This window comes from Amblyomma maculatum, chromosome 7 (assembly GCF_055883805.1).
Source record: "Amblyomma maculatum isolate TAMU_Amacu chromosome 7, ASM5588380v1, whole genome shotgun sequence".
In the NCBI taxonomy this organism is placed as follows: Eukaryota; Metazoa; Arthropoda; class Arachnida; order Ixodida; family Ixodidae; genus Amblyomma; species Amblyomma maculatum.
Window position 1 is genome coordinate 94,742,798 of NC_139350.1, and position 19,165 is coordinate 94,761,962.

Sequence of the window (19,165 nt, forward strand, 5' to 3'; positions counted from 1 at the left end):
GCACGGGCGCCTTGCTTTTCGCCCCCATCGAAAAGTGGTCGCCGAGGCCGGAATTCGATCCCGCGTCCTTGGGAACAGTAGTCGAGTGCCGTAACCACTGCGCCACCCCGGCGGGGGTTATTGTAGTGGTGCCTTGCTCACTAATTTTGATGTAATAATAACCGAGTTTGCAAGTCGCTACACCTGTCTTTCTTCTGCCACTACAGGTAATGCTGTTGATGTTCATGTAGAGTGTCTTGTTTTTATGATTAAGCCGCTTCATGAGGATGAATGAAGGCGATAAGTCCTCCATTAACCTTAACTAAAATGGAAGACGCAGTTGACTGTTTGCTGCTTTCCAAAGCTCCGGGTCCTGATTGTCTATCCGGTGAATTTTAGAAAACAAAATCTGCTTTCTGCCCTGCCCTACTCCAAATTTTTGAGACTACCCTACTCAAAAACCAAAAGTTCTACGTGGCAATAACCTCATAAAATCTCATCGAATCGCATAGACTCTCATACGGTGCACATCGTTATCATAAAATATCGTACATAATTTATGATAATGTACAAAAAGTTATGAGACCTTATGCAATTATATGCTACTTGTATGTGATTTCTTTTGAGAATTGAGTGAGATAGTGTGAGAAAATGTGGTTATTGTCTCATACAATTTTTTCAGTAGGGCAGTAATCACCCACACTTTAAAGATGCTATTTTTAAGACAAGGATAGGCCACAGTACACATCAAACGGGATCACACCTGCTGGCGAAGTCGGGCGATTCGTGCTTGTGTCGGATCAAAGTTGACAACAGGCGTGTTTTTGATCCTCCTAGCCCTGCCCGCGTAGCGTAATGTGCTGAGGGTCTCCTCCAGGTTGCTGTCTGCCGGGCTGAAGCAGGCAATCATCACAGTGTGGCTGTTGCCCCCCAAGGAATCTAGAGAAATAAAAATGAACGCGGAAGAGGAAACTCAGTGCTAGGAAGTGACGCATCTGTAACGTAGTTACCATAAACCACGTATAATGCTACCTCCAAACGATAGGTTGCCTAGTCCACGAACATACAAGGGACATCGAGAATCACGTTTTTAAATTACTTTTAGCAAATATTGGTCCTCCAAGTCTTTCTGGTTATATTGGCAATAGTTCAGTGGCAAAAATATAACTGTCGCTCTGAAAGCTAAACCTAGAAATATCCCATAAAAAGCGTCCTGGGAAAGCAAAGGACAGACCGCCGGCGTCTAGAACTGAATTTCAGCGCACCATGACCTCGCGTGTTCGCTTCTGAATTGTTTATTGACGCATGCATTTTGCTCGTAAAATTGGCTGGCACTATATTTTCACCGATATCCCTTTTCTTGTCTTCTAGTTTTAGAAATCTCCGAATTTGGCAAGGCTCGCCTCAGTGTGACTAGAATTTGGAATTATTTCGACGCAGACCAATACGTACTCAGCGTCCTTTTAATCACTGTAGAGCCTCCCCAGTTTGTAGTCACCTTATTTTAGTTAAACCCTCGTAGAAATTAAATGCTTCTTATCAGAAATGGTTCCCATTTTTGAGCCAGCTAGGATTTACTTATACCTCCAAATTTACAATGTGCAAAATGAAGGGGCATAAACAATAAAATATGCTTTATCACCCATAGTCTAAATCTCACAGCACCTTGTTAGAGGGTCAGAAAACTTTCTGCACATTTCGAACAGTCTTTAATACATCGAGGGAAACATACGTGGTGATCCCATAAAAATGTTACTTATCCCGTATCAGCCGAAATTTACGGTTGTTTAATGGTACTCAGAGACTCAGACGGCACTAACAAAGTGTCTTATCACTGTGTTCCCACCATGGCACGGGTGATGCTGCACAGTTTTCCTCCTGAGTGTACTGCCACACACATTAGAGCGTAGCTGATGTGTATACCATGTTTAAGCAACCACGCAAAAGGACAGAGACGAGTGGAAGGATGTACACAAAGAGACGAGTGGAAGGAGGTACACAACGACGGCGGAGGTGAACAAAGCATTTGTGTGCATCCTTCCACTCGTCTCTCTCCTTTCGCACTATTACTTAAACATGGATGATCACCAACTAGCCCAAACCTCCGTTCTTCTACAGCTTTTGTGTAACCCCTCCCACATTGGTCGAGTGCTCAGACTCGCTTGATTTTACAATTGCTGTTCGTCGTCTGAAAATTTCTAACACCGGCTTCACCCCTTTCAGAATATAGTGTCCCATCTTTCTCCGTATACTCAGTCACTGGGAAAACCCTTCCCTGTTACCCTGGTACTTTCGTAATATGCATCTTCTAGGAATGCAATTGCACAGACGCCAAGAGTAGATCGATGAGCTTTCACCACGGCGCAGCTTTTAGACACACACACAGACAGGCAGCTGTCAGTGGTAAAAAGAGCACATGGTGGGCGCATGGTAAATCCCGCCTAATCTGGAGCAGAACAGTGCAGTTTGCATTGGCGAGTCTCTCATGGACAACACTACCAAGCTGACGTCTCGCACCAGTCAACTGCTATGCCACTTTGAGAAATACTGCAGGCGCACTAATTTAGAATGGGTACTGCCACTTCTTCTACGGCGGAGTGTGAACAATTACAGACCTTTAGTATAGTAAACAATTGATTGCGGATCTAAGAGAAAAGAGGTCAGTGTCCCGTAACTAATCATCCGAGTTGCATCATCCACAATCCCGCTATAGTAAACTGGAATATATTAAAGTGAAACTCAGTTCTTATTTTTTTTATTGCATGAGCGACTCTTCATTTCTTCATATATACTAAAGCCGTTTGTATTTAGACATGAGTATAGTAAAAGGGCACCAAAACAAATACCTCAGGAGATAGGACACCAGCCCTCCAGGGGAGCCCCAAATAACAAAATTTTATTCACCAATATCACGTCAATGTCGTAGGATAAACTTTTGTCTTCCATATTTCCCATTTATGTGTAGCCCTGTCTGTACGGTGAATATGCTGCTCTCGTCATTCTTACTCTGATTTAGCAATGTGCACACATAAAAATCACTAACAAATCAAATACGCTAAGAGTATGGTGCGGTACAATATAGTCGTAAGCAGCAGATGTGCAGATTGAATGTTTCCTAATATCATGTGTGTGTAAATTAACGCCGTTCGAGGAAAATAAAAAGGTTGGGCATTACTATTAGGACACCCTTACTAAACACTGACTAACAATACCTCAATCTCACAACACTTAATTCTCGAAATACGTTTGAAAATTTTATATCAAATGTCATTCTAAATTACAAAACAAAGCTCTATGAGAAAACCTGACACCGACAATATTAAATTCTGGGCAGTTCAATACGGTTGCAGCGCAGCTTTTTGCTCCAGAATCGAGAGCTTCTCAATACCTGGGCCAAACTACAGCTATAACCCAAAGCAAGGACACAACGAAAGGAAATAACATCAGTAGTCGCTAGTATAGGTCAAGATTATGTGAAATGAAAGACGTGAACTGGGATAAAAATATCCGTTCGTAGTTAGTGCACTTTACTTAACGATGTTTAAGTGGACTGAGAAAAACAACGTGAAAAATAAAAATTTTTGTGAACCTCGTTAAGGCACCCACGTTTGTCCAGCAGAGTTTTGTGGATGGAGCCATGACAGACAAAGGAAGTCGAAAATGTAGTCGTTAAATGCAAATCGCATTATTAACTCCAAGTATTGGTCAAAGCTGCGCTCTCTAAAACTTGAGATGATGGTGAAGAAAGCAATTATTGTGCGCTTAGGAGTACACACTCATTCATCTTTTGGCACTGATAATGAAATGTCAGCTAAGGGCCAACCAAGCAGCTAAACCCTTGAACACGATATGATTTGATATCAAGCGCTGTATCTTTGAAAATGAAGTACTAAATTACAACCGTGTGCTGTGAGCGCAATGAATAATTTGCTATTACACGTAATTCGCTTATCACAAAAGCCATGTAGGACACTCGTTAAGACGTCCTGAGTCACTTGCGTGAGCAATGAAGCATAGTATTGAACCTCGTAGAAAAATATTCAACCCTACATGTAGTGTATGAAATCTGGCTTTCAAACCAAATTATCGAAACGTCGACTATAAAAGCTGCATGGAGAACATGGCGGACTACAAGCTGCACAAAAACTGTACATTCTCGACCAAAAAATTCGAAATCACTGGATATGTTACGGAGCGTAACAGTAGCGCACCCTCATCTGAACTATTCTGCCGCAGTTTGACTACTGTGCCTTTTTACCTTCCAGCTGCTCGCCCTTTCCCAGCATTAGAGCTATCCACCAACAACTAGCAGCTTAAACATTGAAACAGTGGCAACAAACCTTCCTTGAGCCTTTCGCCAACTGCCTTAGTTTTTCCAGCTCGTTCAGATCCAGCGAGACCCACTGTATGAAACTTGGCTAGCCTTGTGGAGACACCGTCTCCTTTGTCCCGCTGCTCTACAATCATGGTGAAGATTGCGTGAGACCGAGATGACCGCAAGTTCATGTTGGTCGAAGCTGTGCTTCGAGATGCAGAGGCATTCTCGAGGAGCTGGATTGTCTCTTCGGGAGTGGTCACACTTACTTCCGTCAGGTTGGTCCCCTGTTCATACAAGTTGAAACAAAAGCACAGACAGTGTATCAGCAAGCGTTCGCGCTCAACGTGAAAGCTGAAAATGGGATCAAAAGAAAGAGCGAACATTTCTAGTACCACCCTTTTTTCATCTGAGAATAAGCAATCAAGAAACATTGCACTGTTTAAAAATACCAAGTATAGAGATTTCATCATAAAGTCAACTTGCGAAACCAAACACGGGCACAAGAAAGGCAACGGGAAGGAGCGCTTCGTCCCGTTGAATTTCTTGTGTCCATGTGCGTTTTCGCGCCTTGAACATGGACTCTCACCAACTAGCCCGACAAAACGTTATTTCAAGGTAGATATTTGGTCACAGCCCTTTTATAACTTTAGGAGAAGGAAGAGAATACATTTATTGTGAGGCTGAAATAATTTGTGAAAGGAAAGTGGGGATGGCAATGGCGCTGGGTGTCAGACCCCATTCCAAGACGCCATTGGCCGCTGCTACTGCTCGAGCTCTCTGGATCGAGTCCCGCTCCTCCAGGTCCGAGCTGGACAGGGCCGCCTTCCAGCCTTGCCTAGTTGGATGTTATAACTGCTATATTTGTGTTTTGCTGGCAAGCCTAGACCATGTGGGATAGGTCAGAATACTGCCCGCAGAATTTGCACCTACCCGTGAATGCCGGATCCACGTACGTATTTTAGTATGGCGAGATTTATAAAACACCCGGTTTGAAGCCGTCTAAGGTGGCATTCCTTATATCTGTCGAGACCCTTGGCGGGTCACGGGAGCTCCCCTCTGCAGAGGCGGAAATGAGTTTCAATCTTCGCATGAATTATGAGCGGGATTGTTATAGTTGCTGCGGTGGAACCGGATTATTTTAGCGGAACCACGGGTAGGAAAGCTCGGGAACCGCGCGAGCGGTCTCGTTCCCCCCCACCATCTGGCGACCGTACACCCACATTATCTGTTTTTTTTTTTTTACAAGTAGCTGAATCTGAATTGCTCGTATGTGCCAATAATATTCTGCAGGTGTGTGGCGCTATCGTACCCCGCACGTAATTTCGGCAAACCTGTTGCGAGTCCGACATTATAAACGCTGCGTCGGAGTGGGTGGAGGCCAGTGCAATCGCCACTTCCTCCAACATTATCGCGTCACTAGTTTTTACCGAGAGCCCGTTCACCTGTCTTTCTTCGTGCACAACAGTGATGGTGCAGATGCCGTCCTCGCGGGGGACCCACTGCATCCACGTAATATATGTGCCTCTCTTACTGCCATAGTTATTTTGCATAAATGTTGCTCTGCAGGCTTGCAGCTTCCCCTTATTATGCTCCCGATTCATGTTTTTAGAGAGCGGCTTAACCAACCAAATAGTTTCCACATATCCGAGATGTCCAATCTGTTTTCGATGATGGGGAGAAGCCCGAGAATTAGGTCTCAGAGGTTTTGCCTGCCGATGCTGGTCACGGACAGCTTAGAAATATGCTTTGTTCTGCGGGCCTCAATCTGCTCCTGTATACTATTATGGATCGCGATTTGGAGCAGGCACTCCGCATAGGTTCTGGCCGGGAGTTCTAGCGCCTTTTTAACCGCCGCCCGAATCACCGCGTCAAGGTTTCCACGGTCGCTCTTCCTCAGCTTGAGATAAAGCGCCACGTACTCCCCACGAGTGACGCCGAACGCCTAAACCACGCAAACGGTTTCTTGTTCAAGACGTACACCGTTCTTGCCGGAGATCCTGCCAATCATCCTACTAATTTCTCCGCAGGTGGACTTTCATTTTTCAGGGTCTTGTAAGCGTTACCCAGGTTATCAATTCGCAATCCCAATACCCGAAGGATGTCCATTTCTGGTATCGGATTGCCATTAACGTAAATGTGTATGTTTTGTCCTAGATCTTTAGGTTTTGCAATGTGCAAGAGTTCTGATTTATTCGGAGCGCACTCCTCTCGGAAGGCTCCCACCATCTTCCCTAAGTTACCCATGGAACGACCAGATGGTAAAGTCGTCCGCGTAGATGGCGTTGCGTACGCCATTCACAGGCGTTGAGCCTCTCTGGGAGCGCTATGAGGGCAACGTTAAAGAGCAGCGGAAAAGAGCAGCTCCTTGAGGCGTTCCCCGTGTTCCCATATTCATTGGCCCGAATTTGTATTGTCTAAGCAATACTACGCCAGGTTCCAGCCCGTAGCGTAAACCTGGCCGGTAGCCACGTTTGACCTTTAAAGCGAAAGTAGATGGGGCCCCTCTTCAAGCCATCGGGTAAACCCGGTCGGTAGCCCCGCCGCGCCGCGGAAGCAGAAGAAGAAGAAAGAAGAAGGAAGAAGAATAAGAACAGAAAGAGAAGCTACGTCGGCTTTGCTTACGCAACCTACCGGATTAAACAAAAGCTAAACCTCAGCAAATTTTTTTATTGCCCATTCTGATATAAGATTTCGAATTTTCTAAGTTCTTATGTAGCTAAATTATTTCTCGCCGCAATTGTTGCCGTTTGAAATTTTCACTTTTACAATATTTAACGTTTTCAAAGACCATCATCAGGTCCAGGGTCGAAATCGCCCTGTCTCTGAACTCCCTAAAAGGAGATCGATAACTTCCCTATTGATTTGGTGCAGTACATCCTGCGCTGATAAATGTGGCCTGAAGCCGAACATGGAGGGCGGCAGCAGCCCATGTTGTTCCAAATAGTCGGACAGCCTTTGCCTTACTGCCACCTCCATGAGCTTACCGGTGCAGAACGTGAGAGTGATTGGTCTTAAATTTTCTTTTTTATCTTTATGCCCGGCTTTGGGATGAACATTACTATGGATATTTTCCAGTCATTTGGTAACATCCCGAGTCCCAGCAATCATTACTGGCCGTAAAATCGTCCAGGGTTTGATCGTTGAGGTTGGCCAGAAGGCCGACCGTTATCAGGTCTTCTTCCGGTGTCGTATCTCGCCTCATACTCATTAATGCGGTTTTTATTTCTACGACGGGGAATTCTACATCCTAATTGTGGCGTTTTTTCTCTAGTGTATGTTCTAAATTCCTCATCTTCATCTACGGTCGTACATGAGTATGTTTCTTTTAGTTTGCCGGCGAGCTGTGATCCGTGCCTTTGAAGTCATTGAGTACCCTCCTCAAGTTACTGCTTTGTTTGCCTTTGGATTTATTAGGTTCAATGAAGCACCTCCCTACCCTACTGAAATAACTGTATGGGGCAATAACCTCACATTTTCTCACACAATCTCATTCAGTTCACATAAGAAATCACATACAAGTCGTATATAATTGCATCAGGTCTCACAGCTTGTTCTACATTATCATAAATTATGTAGGATATTTTATGATAATTATGTGAACCGTATGAGAGACGATGCGATTAGATGAGATTTTATGAGGTTATTGCGACGTAGAATTTTTGGTTTTTCAGTAGGTTACTGAAAACATGTGAGGCAATATCCTCACATTTTCTCACACGATCTCACTTAATTCCATAAACAATCACATACAAGTCGCATATAATTGCATAAGATCTCATAGTCTCTTGTATATTATTATAAATTATGCGAAATATTTTATGATAATGATGTCCACCGTATGAGAGCTTAGGCGATTAGGCGAGATTGTGTGAAACTATTGCCTCGTAGAACTTTTGGTTTTTCCGTAGGGCTGAGAAGGCTCCATGTACTTTTCCTGCTGAGGGTGCCTCAGATGGAATCGCATCTGGATATCCAGATGGTTTTTGCTTGAGATCACGCTTATGTTTGTGCCTGTTTGGTTAGCTGGGAAATTCGAATTTTAAGCTTACAGTTCTGTATTAAGGTTTAAGAGCGCAGCACAATGCATAAGCACTACATCATTGCTAATGCGGGTACCCCAAAATAGGAGCAGCCTATTATAATCACGTAACTATATAATCATAGCCGACGTACTTCGAGCTGCACGCTCCTAATCATGCTGTTAGCCCAAAACAATTTAATGCACTAGTGAAGTCTTACCCTTATCGTGCCAGCGTGATCCTCCCGTATCGTCAATGGTTCTCGGAATGAACTTTTGGAGAATAAATCAAAAATATTTTCTTTGTATATCTGCGAGAAAGTAGAAATGACATTAAATCCATGACAAGCCAGTTGTACAACTACAAACCTGATGCCTCCTACATTTAGGCTCAGTTTGTATCTCAAAGGCATGAAAGAAAATTCAGTTGCACTAGAATATTCGCCTGCTTATTCGAGGAATTTGCAGCAAAATAAAGAAAAAACACTTGATGTAGGTATAACATACAGGGTTACTTCAAGAGAAATAGGCATATACACACAGAGCAGAGCATAGACAAGTAAAAGCTTGAAGGGTTAAGACTTCGAGCAAATGATTAATCAGCTAGAAGCTGACGACCGTGCTTGGTTTTCCCACAAAGTCTACTACGATCGCACTCGAATCGAAACAGAACTGGATCTTTTTGCCACTCAGATTGCTAAAATAAAATAAACGCCGCTTATTCCGCCTATGTGGTGGTTGCGTAAAAGGTTAAAATCAATAATTCCTTCAGAAGCAGCATTCATGTCTTTTGACGACAAGCGCAATGGCGCAATCTCGTTGTGCGATGCTTAGGAAATGGTCGAATTGTGCAACACATTAGGGAACAAAGCTTCTCTATTTATAGGGGAACTCGTTCAAGAAGCACCACTTGGGAATGAAGTCTTCCTCTCAACAAATATATCGGTGGCGTTTCCCTTATGACCTGATTATCGACAGTGATATATACATACAGCAGAATAGCTCTCACAGCTTGGCTCTTTAAACTTTATTGGCCATATTTAGTACATTTTCGCGAATTACACGCCTCGTATTTGCTGTCCTGCATACAATGCACTCACCTCGAGGAAAGTAGCTCGCACAAGGAATATTTTTTCTTTGCTTGTCGTGATATGCTTGAAAATATTGTCAACTATCCTGGCGATAATGCCCGCATCGTCCCAGCAGGTGTCATTGGACGACGAGCGCGTTCCCATAGTGAATGTTTTTCCAGAGCCCGGTTGGCCATAGGCGAGAACGGTGGCGTTGTAGCCTTGAACATAGAAGATACATTCTTGGTTTCAAACATAATCGCTGACGTGAACTCATTGAAAATGTAAAATTGGATCTATCAAGTATAAGCGGACGGGGGCCTCATAGAAAATTAGCAAAACGCACAAACTATACCTACAACTAAGAGATGCAAAGGCGGCGCCTCATTTCCTGACAAATTTCGGTATGACGACCATACGGACACGAAGTTAAAAAATTTATAACGTGAATCTGCTCAAAATCAGTCCGAGACAGCCACTGCCTTAGCTTAGGCGTGCATGCGACGTGTGATGGATGTGCACGGTCTGGATGCGATGTAGAGGGCTTAGAACCAATGGCAGCAGTAAGGCTTTCTCTCTTCTTTGAGAGCACTCCTGATGCAAAAATGATTACAGAATGCGCATTCTTCAAAGAAAGCCCCAAAAAGAATAGAAAATCACTTTTGCCTAGGCCCTCTTGGTTTTCAATGCCATACGTCTTCACTCGTGCACACACCTCGATCACTGCGATTTCAGCTTACAAACGCCTAAGAGAAATGTGCAACACGTGCTAAGCTGTTCAGTTTTGGTGCACAATATGATGCATAGTGTTGCTACTTGAGAAGCGCATTACAGTGCCAGTGTCTTTGCTGTCTCCAGTTTGAACTCTTGCTGCATGTTGCACTTACGGTAGTTCACCAACTATAGGCAAATGAAACAGTTATGTGGGCAGAGGAAAAAAGGTATTCAATCCTTTATGACTTTTTTGTGCCTGCTGTAATTTCATTTATGGCATGTGAGAAATCGAACATTTTTGTTGGAAACGCTTAACCACACGCACTCTTCAAATTTGCTGGGCTGGCTCAATACCTCGCTACGAGTGGCTTTCAAACCAGCCCCAGGACAAGCTTTGCACGCCATCTCGGTAGCCGGTTTCTTCTCATGCTAAGTTGCCAGACTTTCGAGCTACGCTTCGAATGTCGCCGCCTTCATACGTTTTGACAAGGATGGACTAAATACGTTACTTAGGCCTCCATCCTAAGCAAAGCCTAAATCACCCGTTACATACTTCGCTAAACCTAACAATACGTACAAAATATGCGAATTAAAATTTAATTCAATGAACGCTACATCATATATTTATATCCATTTATGCTCTGAGCCAAGCTAAATCACCACTAAATGCTTTAGCTGCTACGCAGAACGTCACCTGAATGAACGAATCTGGCTCCAAGATCACACCGGGGGCCCTCCTTTTGGCATGGATTGAGAGAAAATGTAACTACATAATTTATAGGCTTAGTTTAACATTCGATGACACTAGAGAAGCAGATAAATGACGCCGTTCAGCAGATAATATGCGGCAGCGATATAGTGCCATGGCAAGTTCTACACTGTAAAATCCACCAAAGGTATTTATAGTGAGTTATACTCCTGGCATGCAGGACATTTACTCTTCCGTTCGCGTGCCAAGGCCTGCTAAAGTACAGAATTTGACTCGTTTGGGATGTTTCTGCTATCAAGGAGCCCATTTCATCTCTCCCATTAATAGATGGGTTTATTGATATGGAAGGCAGAGAGGCTGGCCGGAATGATTAAAATCTGGCCTGCTACTCTGCCCTGAGGAAGGGGAGAAGATAGAGGATCACGATGGGTGACGATGTGGGAGAAGGCCTATGGAAAAATTATACAGGCACCATAGTTCGCTTTACAAGCTAGAATCGAGTCTGGTGGCGCACCAAAAACGGCAGACAGCCCGCACTGCCTGGACACCCTTCCCCTTGCCCTTCCAAGCGCACAGCAGCAGCTCCTCCGACAGAGGCCTCTTATCCAAACGCTTCGAAGAAACGGAGAGAGCAGTTCTTTCACGCGCATACATCAAAATATGTTCTGGGTCTGTACCGTTCTTTTAAGACAAAAACCTTTCAAGGATCACGTTGAAAATCTCGCGCACGCGATATTGGTTTCCCAGATGTGTCCGGCAGACGTCGCAATTGGTTCTAAAGTCGACATAATTTATCCGGCCAGGACGCCGAAATACGTTTTGACGTCGACATAATTTCCCGATTCGGCTACTTAAGACTAGTTCGTATAAAAGTCCAGTATGGTCCATGTAAATCCTTTCAGTCTCGCGTGTCAAGCAGAGGAGTCCTAAGATGCCGATGTCACCGACCACGACACCAAAGGAAAGAGAGAAACGAAATTATAACGAGTGCACAAAGACAATATACAGGTAGAAGAGAAAAGGTAGAAGAAAAGAAGGTGCAAACGCTCTCGCCATTAAGCTCTTAAGTGAAATAAATGCAATCCTGTAATTTGTTTGTAACTGTGTTTTTGTTGTATCGGAATGTCCATTGAATTTACTGGATAAGGAGCCTCACTGTCTGACGATCGTCTTTGACTCTCTTCACCTCTCAAAACTATAATACATGTACAGGTGCTGTTAAATTTCGTATCCATTGAAATTCAGCCATTGTGCAGTCATTTCAAGCCACAAAAATTTGGTTGTTGAGAAAGTGTTTGCTACGGCTGTAAATACATTACAATGATTAAATAAGGTAGAAAATGTTTTATTCTGCATCTGCAGATAATTTAAACCAGTGTAATGTGCATGCATGGAACCACTTCTGTTTGCTGTGCGTGTTTCGGAGCTACTCAAAGGAAGATATTATTGAAAAATTCCCACCGATTTTAATAAAGCAACTTCTTCACGCATTACTGTTGTTAAGCGCCTTTGTCAGCCGTTTCTTTACTCGTGGATTAGGAGCGCGCTGGCACACATTGGCCATCTTACGCCTTGTGTTGTTGCGCTGCTTCATCATGCTCTACACAGCACCAGAAGAACAGATAAGTGGTGCGGGAACACTGCGGTCTATCATTGCTTTTCGGAGCAAGACTGCAATGACCTGCGTTTTGTTCATTAGCCTTAAATAACGTTTAGCGTGCGAAAGCTCATTTTCTAATTCATCATGCTAGGCAACAAAATAATTCAGCCTAATTTAGCTATACTATGTTACTACATTAATAACGTCTTCTAGAAAATCAACCACCTATACGTCACTACCATACCTAGCCACCAAGGCAAGGGAAACCAGGAGTACTGGTTTAACAAGATTTGTAGGCGCTTGAAAAATGGCGCTAATCTCTCATTTCAGAAAGGTAGCGAGTTCATCAGAACCTGACGTTATGACAAACGTAGTAACAATTTTGGCACTACAACAATGCGCCAACACCGTTGTTCTATTTAACGGCCATGCAAGAAAGGTAAATAACGATGCTGCTACATTTTCGTGTCTCCAGAACCAAGTTTACCCGTGGGATAGAAATGAAAACTTTTAATCGTTATTTTTGTGGGCAGGCTCTATACGCTCACCTTCAAATATCCTGGGCAGCAGGCTGGAGACGCATGCCTCGTAGACCTCAGCCTGGCTCGATTCTTCACCGAAAACGTAGTCAAATTTGAACATTTTTTCACCACGTGAAACCATAGTCTGCTCATTCGGCACTGTCCGTGTGCAAACTTGGCACCCTTCCAGTACTTCATTGGACACTAGTGGGCGGCAGCGCAGCGCCACTTTCACGGGGATAGTTTTCTCCATTCCGGTTTTGATTGAGCAAGAGGTCTGCAGAGAAAAATGATAATCAAAGGGTGAAACTTTGTCCGAAAGCAGCTAACGAGGAAATGAAAGAGAAACTTTGGAGGTACAGCAGTAGCTTGAAACATTACTACAAAGAGGTGTGCTGCGCATCTGGCATTGCAATGAGTTGCCGCAATTCACTGCAAATTCAAAAATGAGCCGACGCATTCATTCAAGAGCCTCACAAATCCGGTACGTTTAAATTCATCAAGCTTCTCCAGCGCTTAAAAGCAGATGAATGCAAAAAACAACAACAGAGAATTGCTTAAAGAATACATCTATGCTCGATTTAAATAAACAGGAACAGAGAGAGTAGTTGAAAGCAGCAACCAGCTGAGGAATCTGCCCGTGCACAACTATGGTGTCCCTTTCATGCTTTTAAAGTGAAAGCTTTACTGGCTTAGTTCCGCGAGTTTCGCCGTGGTCGGCCAAGGCTTTAATTGCGCATGCGCCATCGCTGCGCAATTAAAGCCTTGCGCAGAAGCCTGCGCGCTTGCTAGGCAGACGCACCATGGGGGTGAACGTGGAGCTCATGTGGAAGGGCAAATCCAATCTGTTTATATTAGGCTTTGGAGAAGGAAGGCAAAGAATCTTGGCTAGGCATCTCGGAATCATGGACACCCAATCTTAATTAGGTCAAGGACCCTTGCAGGCCAAACTCCCGGCCACAGCAGCCTTGGCTTTCCTAGCCCATTGAAGCTCTCGCGTCTCTTAGATGTCAATCATAAGAGAAGAACGGCGAAAGCCTACCCCTCATCTCCTATCATTTGTCTCCCATCGCTAAGCATTGTTACTTCTTTTTAGTTAGTTGCGGACACTCAAGTCGTCGTTTGACGTACTGGTCGTTTAGTAGTCATGACGAGTCATGTCTAGTCATTTTAGTGCTTACCATTCATAGCTAAGTATTTTTACTCATTTCCAATTAGTTACGGTCATTACGATCGTATACTTTTGCATATTCACCATTAGAAGTCATTTTTATTCGTCATTAATTATCATTATTAGTCGATAGGAATAGCCATACTCTATCGGTGCCTATAATTTTTATTATTTACCTACCACCAGTAGTCGCTTTAATTCATAACCTCCCTGATCGTGCGCCCGCTATTTGCGAGTGACACATCAGTGCACAGTTGAGATACACAGGCTACGCGCATAGCTTATTCATTTTTAAAACTGCTGGAATAAAACAAGGACCGAGCGAGAATACGGAAACACACACAAGGGCTGCTTTTGCGCAGCTTTTCTCTTCGTGAGCCTAGAAAGGTTTTCGCATTAAAAAAGGTATTCGCATGCTGCCAAGACGTCAGTGACCGTTAGATCCCCAGGTGTTCGAAATAATTCGGTAGTATTCCACTATGGCACAACTTTCAGTACCTCCTACCTCTCTTCCCTTAAGGCGAGGTTCCGGAGTGCACCGAGAAGTGTGACAAATACCCCGCCTTTACGTCTTATAATCTGTGTGCTGTGCGATCTCAGTGCACGTCAAAGATCCGCAGGTGGTCAAAATTACTCCGTAGCCCTCTACTACTGCTCCCATTGGTGTTTTCGTTCCCACATTTCTACTTTCTCTTACGATGCGGTCAGCTGTCCAAGGAGAAAAGTCACCGATACAGTGCCTTTTATGCTAAAGCGTAAGGGCCCCGTGTCGCAGGAAAGCCGGTACCGGCGTTGTTTTTCTTCTTCGTTGTAACGCGAAAATCCAAAATGAAAGAAAGAAATAAAAGTAAATGAAAGTACTCCGAACATACCGGGATTCTTTCTCCTGTGCTTCTTACTGTGAGACGAGCATGCCACCGATACATCAAAGATCCTCACTATTTCGTTTGAGTAAAGGGGTGTTTTGTGTAAGCTTTGTCACACACTATGTGATAAGAAATGATCTGTTACGGAACTAAAAAGAAATTAAGCAAGTAACAGTACATATCCGAAAATTTTGCGCATTGCTAACATAAGATTTGATGGCGATATCAGGCCGGCGAAAACCAGAACTCTATCTAGTACGACTTCTTTAGTGCAGATGGCGCCACCACGTAGCTAATGCTAGATTTCTTTGAGCGACACGATCTAGTTATAGTAAATAGAGAAACAAAATGTGAAGGCCAAATCACGTGGGAATTCTGCAACAGGCAAACGACCATTGACTATTGTCTGAAGTCGCAGGAAATTTATAGCAAGGTCACAAAATTGGAAATAGTCAAAGAAGGCGAGTATAGTCTGGCAAGTGATGATAAACGTATTAGTCTGCTGATGGGGCCCTTGATGAAAAGAGAAATGGAACTTAGACTAAACGTAAACGCAAAATTAAACGACGATTAAATAGCGCAGATAGCAGCAGACATAGAGGAAGCAATTGAGAAAAACCCCATGGAAGACTGGGATTATAAACCGGTAGAACTACTCATAAGGAGGAAAATTCAGGAGGTTAAAGTAGCAAACCGCTGGAATGGAAAGAAGAAGCCACGGAGCTGGTGGAATAAGGAAATCAGGGAAGCAATTGAACAACGACGGGCTGCTTCAAGAGAACATCGAATGGCAAAGAAAGCACAGGTATCTCAGGAGGAAATCGACCAAAATTGGGAATCATATCGACAAAAGAAACTTCAGGTGCAGGCCCTCGTCCAAAGTAAAATAAGGCAGTGCACCGATCGCTGGTGGCTGACATACACGATGCCTCTAGAGGTGAAGCAAGAAAATTCTGGAACCATATAAGCTGGCTAGGGAAGAATAATCAAAGAAAGCAGGATCGGATTCAAGAGAACGAGGGAAATTGTTTAAAGGGAGAAAACGCAGTGAACTACATTACATCAGTTATAGCCGAGTCACATAAGATCGGCGATAGGGTAATCTCCGCAAATCAGCATGCAACACAAGGTAGCGGAATACAAAGCAGCTTAGAACTGACCAATCTAAACTGAATAAAGGCAGAAAAAAATATTCCTAAAACACATCTACAGGAATAGATAGAATTCCGATCAAGCTGATTAATGAACTCGGTCCAAAAAGTAAGGAAACGTTGTTAAAACTCTGGAAACAGTCATAACGAATACGCAAATTCCAGACAGCTGGCGGCAGAGTAAAATGAATTTGATTTATAAAGGGAAAGGAGACAGGATGCACATAAAATACTACAGGCCGATTATCAAAACATCTGTTATGTACAGGTTAGCCATGAAGGCGGTGAAGTTAAAGGTGCAAGCATGGGTAGAAAGTAACAAGATACTCGGAGAACTTCACAACGGCTTTATAAATGGTAGGCGCTTAGATGATAGCCTGTTCGTCCTTACCCAATCCATCAAAATATCTAGAGTGGAAAATCGACCTTTGTATTTGGCCTTCCTGGACATAAACGGGGCGTACGACAACGTAAGCAGGGAACTCCTGTGGAACATATTAAGAGAAGAAGGTATCGGTTATGAGATAATAGAGTTCCTACAGAAAATATACCGGGATAATAAAGTAGAAATTACGTGGGAAGGGATAAGAAGTACGGGCGATGTCAAAGTATGCAAAGGATTAAGACAAGGCCGTCCTCTATCACCGGTGCTGTTCATGCTTTATATGATAACCCTGGAACGGAGGATACAAGACAGTAACCTAGGTTTTAACCTGTCATATAGATAAGGTGGAAAGGCGGTAGAGCAGCGCCTCCCCAGTTTGATGTATGCAGACGATATTGTGCTGCTAGCTGATAGTCTGGAAGAATTGCAAACTCCAGTTAAGTATTGCGGAGACGAAGGGGACGCTCTTGGCTCTGATGATTTTCGGATCTGATGATTTTCAACGGCTCAACTCATCAGGGTCTTAAAATACAAGGCCATGAAATACCTAGAGTAGCAGAATATAAATATCTGGGGGTATGGGTAAACGAAGGATTGGCATACATTGAAAAGCATGAGCAATCACTTAAGGCCAAAGGGCGAAGGAATGCCGGGATATTGAAGCATAAGGCATTGTGGGGATACAATAGGTATGAGGTTTTGAAGGGTATTTGGAAAGGAATTATGGTGCCCGGACTTACCTTCGGAAATGCGGTTTTGTGCCTAAAATCAGAGGTACAGTCGACATTAGAAATAAATCAGAGATCCGTTGGACGATTAGCACTAGGTGCCCACGGCAAAACTACAAATGAGGCGGTACAGGGAGATATGGGCTGGGCATCTTTCGAAGTACGGGAATTTCAGATTAAAATATTATATGATTACCGCCTGAGGAAATTGGACAGTAAAAGATGGACAGCTAAAGTATTTAAATACCTGTACTTAAAAAGCGTTGACTCACAATGGAGGAACAGTACTAGGAAACTAACTAGTAAGTATGCTAGACACAAGGACGGAGAAATTGAGAGCATTAGGCAACAGGTGAAAAACACAGAAAATAAAAATTGAATAAATGTGATGGAAAAGAATCAGAGTATGGAATTATACCGAAAGTGGAAAATGCAGATCTGGAAGGAAGATTTCTTTGATAACTCAAGAGGCAGTGTCCTACTTTTTGAAGCTAGATCAGGGTGCCTTAGAACACGCAGCTACAAAAAGAAATTTAACAATGGAGATGACGCATGTGCTGTATGTGGAAACTCCAGTGAAACAATTGACCATATTATACTCGAATGTAATGGTATCCATCCGGAAGTTGATGCAGGCGCAATCACAGTTCCTGAAGCTCTGGGGTTTAGAGATAACAGTGGCCGGGTGAATAAACCGGCGGTCGAAACTAGCAAAAAACGACTGGAAGATTGGTGGCTTAAAAGCAGAGAAGTGACATAATGTTAGTAATGTAGGAACAAAAATTTAATAAATAGAATGATGGTTTAGTTAACCATTCTAAATCAATAATTAAGATATAGGGAGAAAAGTGAGCATGATAGCTACTGCTACCACCCCGTTTCAAAGGGGACGATTCTATATTCCATCCATCCATCCGTTCCATCCGAGACGCGCTTCGCACTCTTTCTGTACTGTGGTGCCACCAGCTCACTATCACAACTATCACCAGCCGGCCGGCGAAGCGCAGGCGCTGTATGCTGGCTGTGCAAATTTTAGTGGACGCGGAGCATCCTTTCTCTGTGACTACGTGTGTGATGGATATACGCTGCCGACTAACAGGGCGGGACGTTCGTATGATTCGTCGTCCCCATCTACAAGTGCCGACTGGGTATATATGCCTGCTCCTGCTCGGAGCCTTCTACGAGTGCGGACGGTGCATGTACTGGTGCGGACATAAATAAACGAAGCACTCTTTGCCGTTCAAGTTGCAATCACGCTTTCTGTATTTGAGATAATAAAACATTATTTGTCTAAGTAAATGCGCACTGGTGTCTACTACAAGTATGCACATACTATGACTCTCAATTTCAATTATGCAGCAGGCGAAGTTTTACTAATAGCGTGCTCCATTTACTTTTGTTTTTGAATCCCTAATGATGAGTCTGGGAGTGGGTAAGGAGACTGTCAAGGAAATTGCGGCTTCATCTGCTTTTAACGAGAATGTATCTTTAATCTAACCAGAAACTATAGAGTGAAATGTGTTGGAAACTACGCTCAAGGCATAGCCTAAATGCGGAGCATATTCTGCGGCGTCCACATGAACTGCACTGATATCTGCCTGGTATCAGTGCCTGATAGTGTTTGCTCAGCGCCTGATAGTGCCTGATATCACTGCCTGATAGTGTTTGCTCAGCGCAGCGGCGTTGGCTCCTCGGCGAGCTAGGTGATGGACCAGGCGGACGTTTCTTGGGAGTGGATGGATTATTAAAAATTTGGCGGACGCTTAAGCTTCGCCTTCAAGAGTGGAACGCGATAGCGTTATTGCACCTCGTTCGCACCGCCCACTCATTAGCTCGGTATGCTATTGAGTCACACAAAGACATAGTTTTCATACTCAACACTTCTAAGTGCACTGTACAACTTTTCCTAATTATTTGTTCAAACAAGTGCTTCTC

General features: G+C 43.6%; 1 protein-coding gene across 1 annotated transcript; it reads right to left on the reverse strand.

Annotated features, from left to right (window-relative positions):
* Nucleotides 1-736: 736 nt before the first annotated feature.
* Nucleotides 737-13,182, reverse strand: LOC146183983 (chromosome-associated kinesin KIF4A-like). Its single transcript, XM_084608455.1, has 5 exons — nucleotides 12,957-13,182; nucleotides 9,416-9,606; nucleotides 5,629-5,796; nucleotides 4,320-4,581; nucleotides 737-918 (listed from the first exon to the last, which is right to left on the reverse strand). Exons 1-5 carry the CDS (start codon nucleotides 13,180-13,182, stop codon nucleotides 737-739), a joined length of 1,029 nt encoding a protein of 342 aa, XP_084464581.1.
* Between the last annotated feature and the right edge of the window lie 5,983 nt (nucleotides 13,183-19,165).

Excerpts from the sequence above, each read along its gene's own strand:
- LOC146183983 (XM_084608455.1), bottom strand. The coding sequence starts at position 13,182 with ATGGAGAAAACTATCCCCGTGAAAGTGGCGCTGCGCTGCCGCCCACTA. Across the intron at positions 4,582-5,628 it reads TAATGTCGGACTCGCAACAG|GGGACCAACCTGACGGAAGT; the intron begins GTTTGCCGAAAT and ends TTGTATGAACAG. Across the intron at positions 919-4,319 it reads TGGCGAAAGGCTCAAGGAAG|ATTCCTTGGGGGGCAACAGC; the intron begins GTTTGTTGCCAC and ends TTATTTCTCTAG.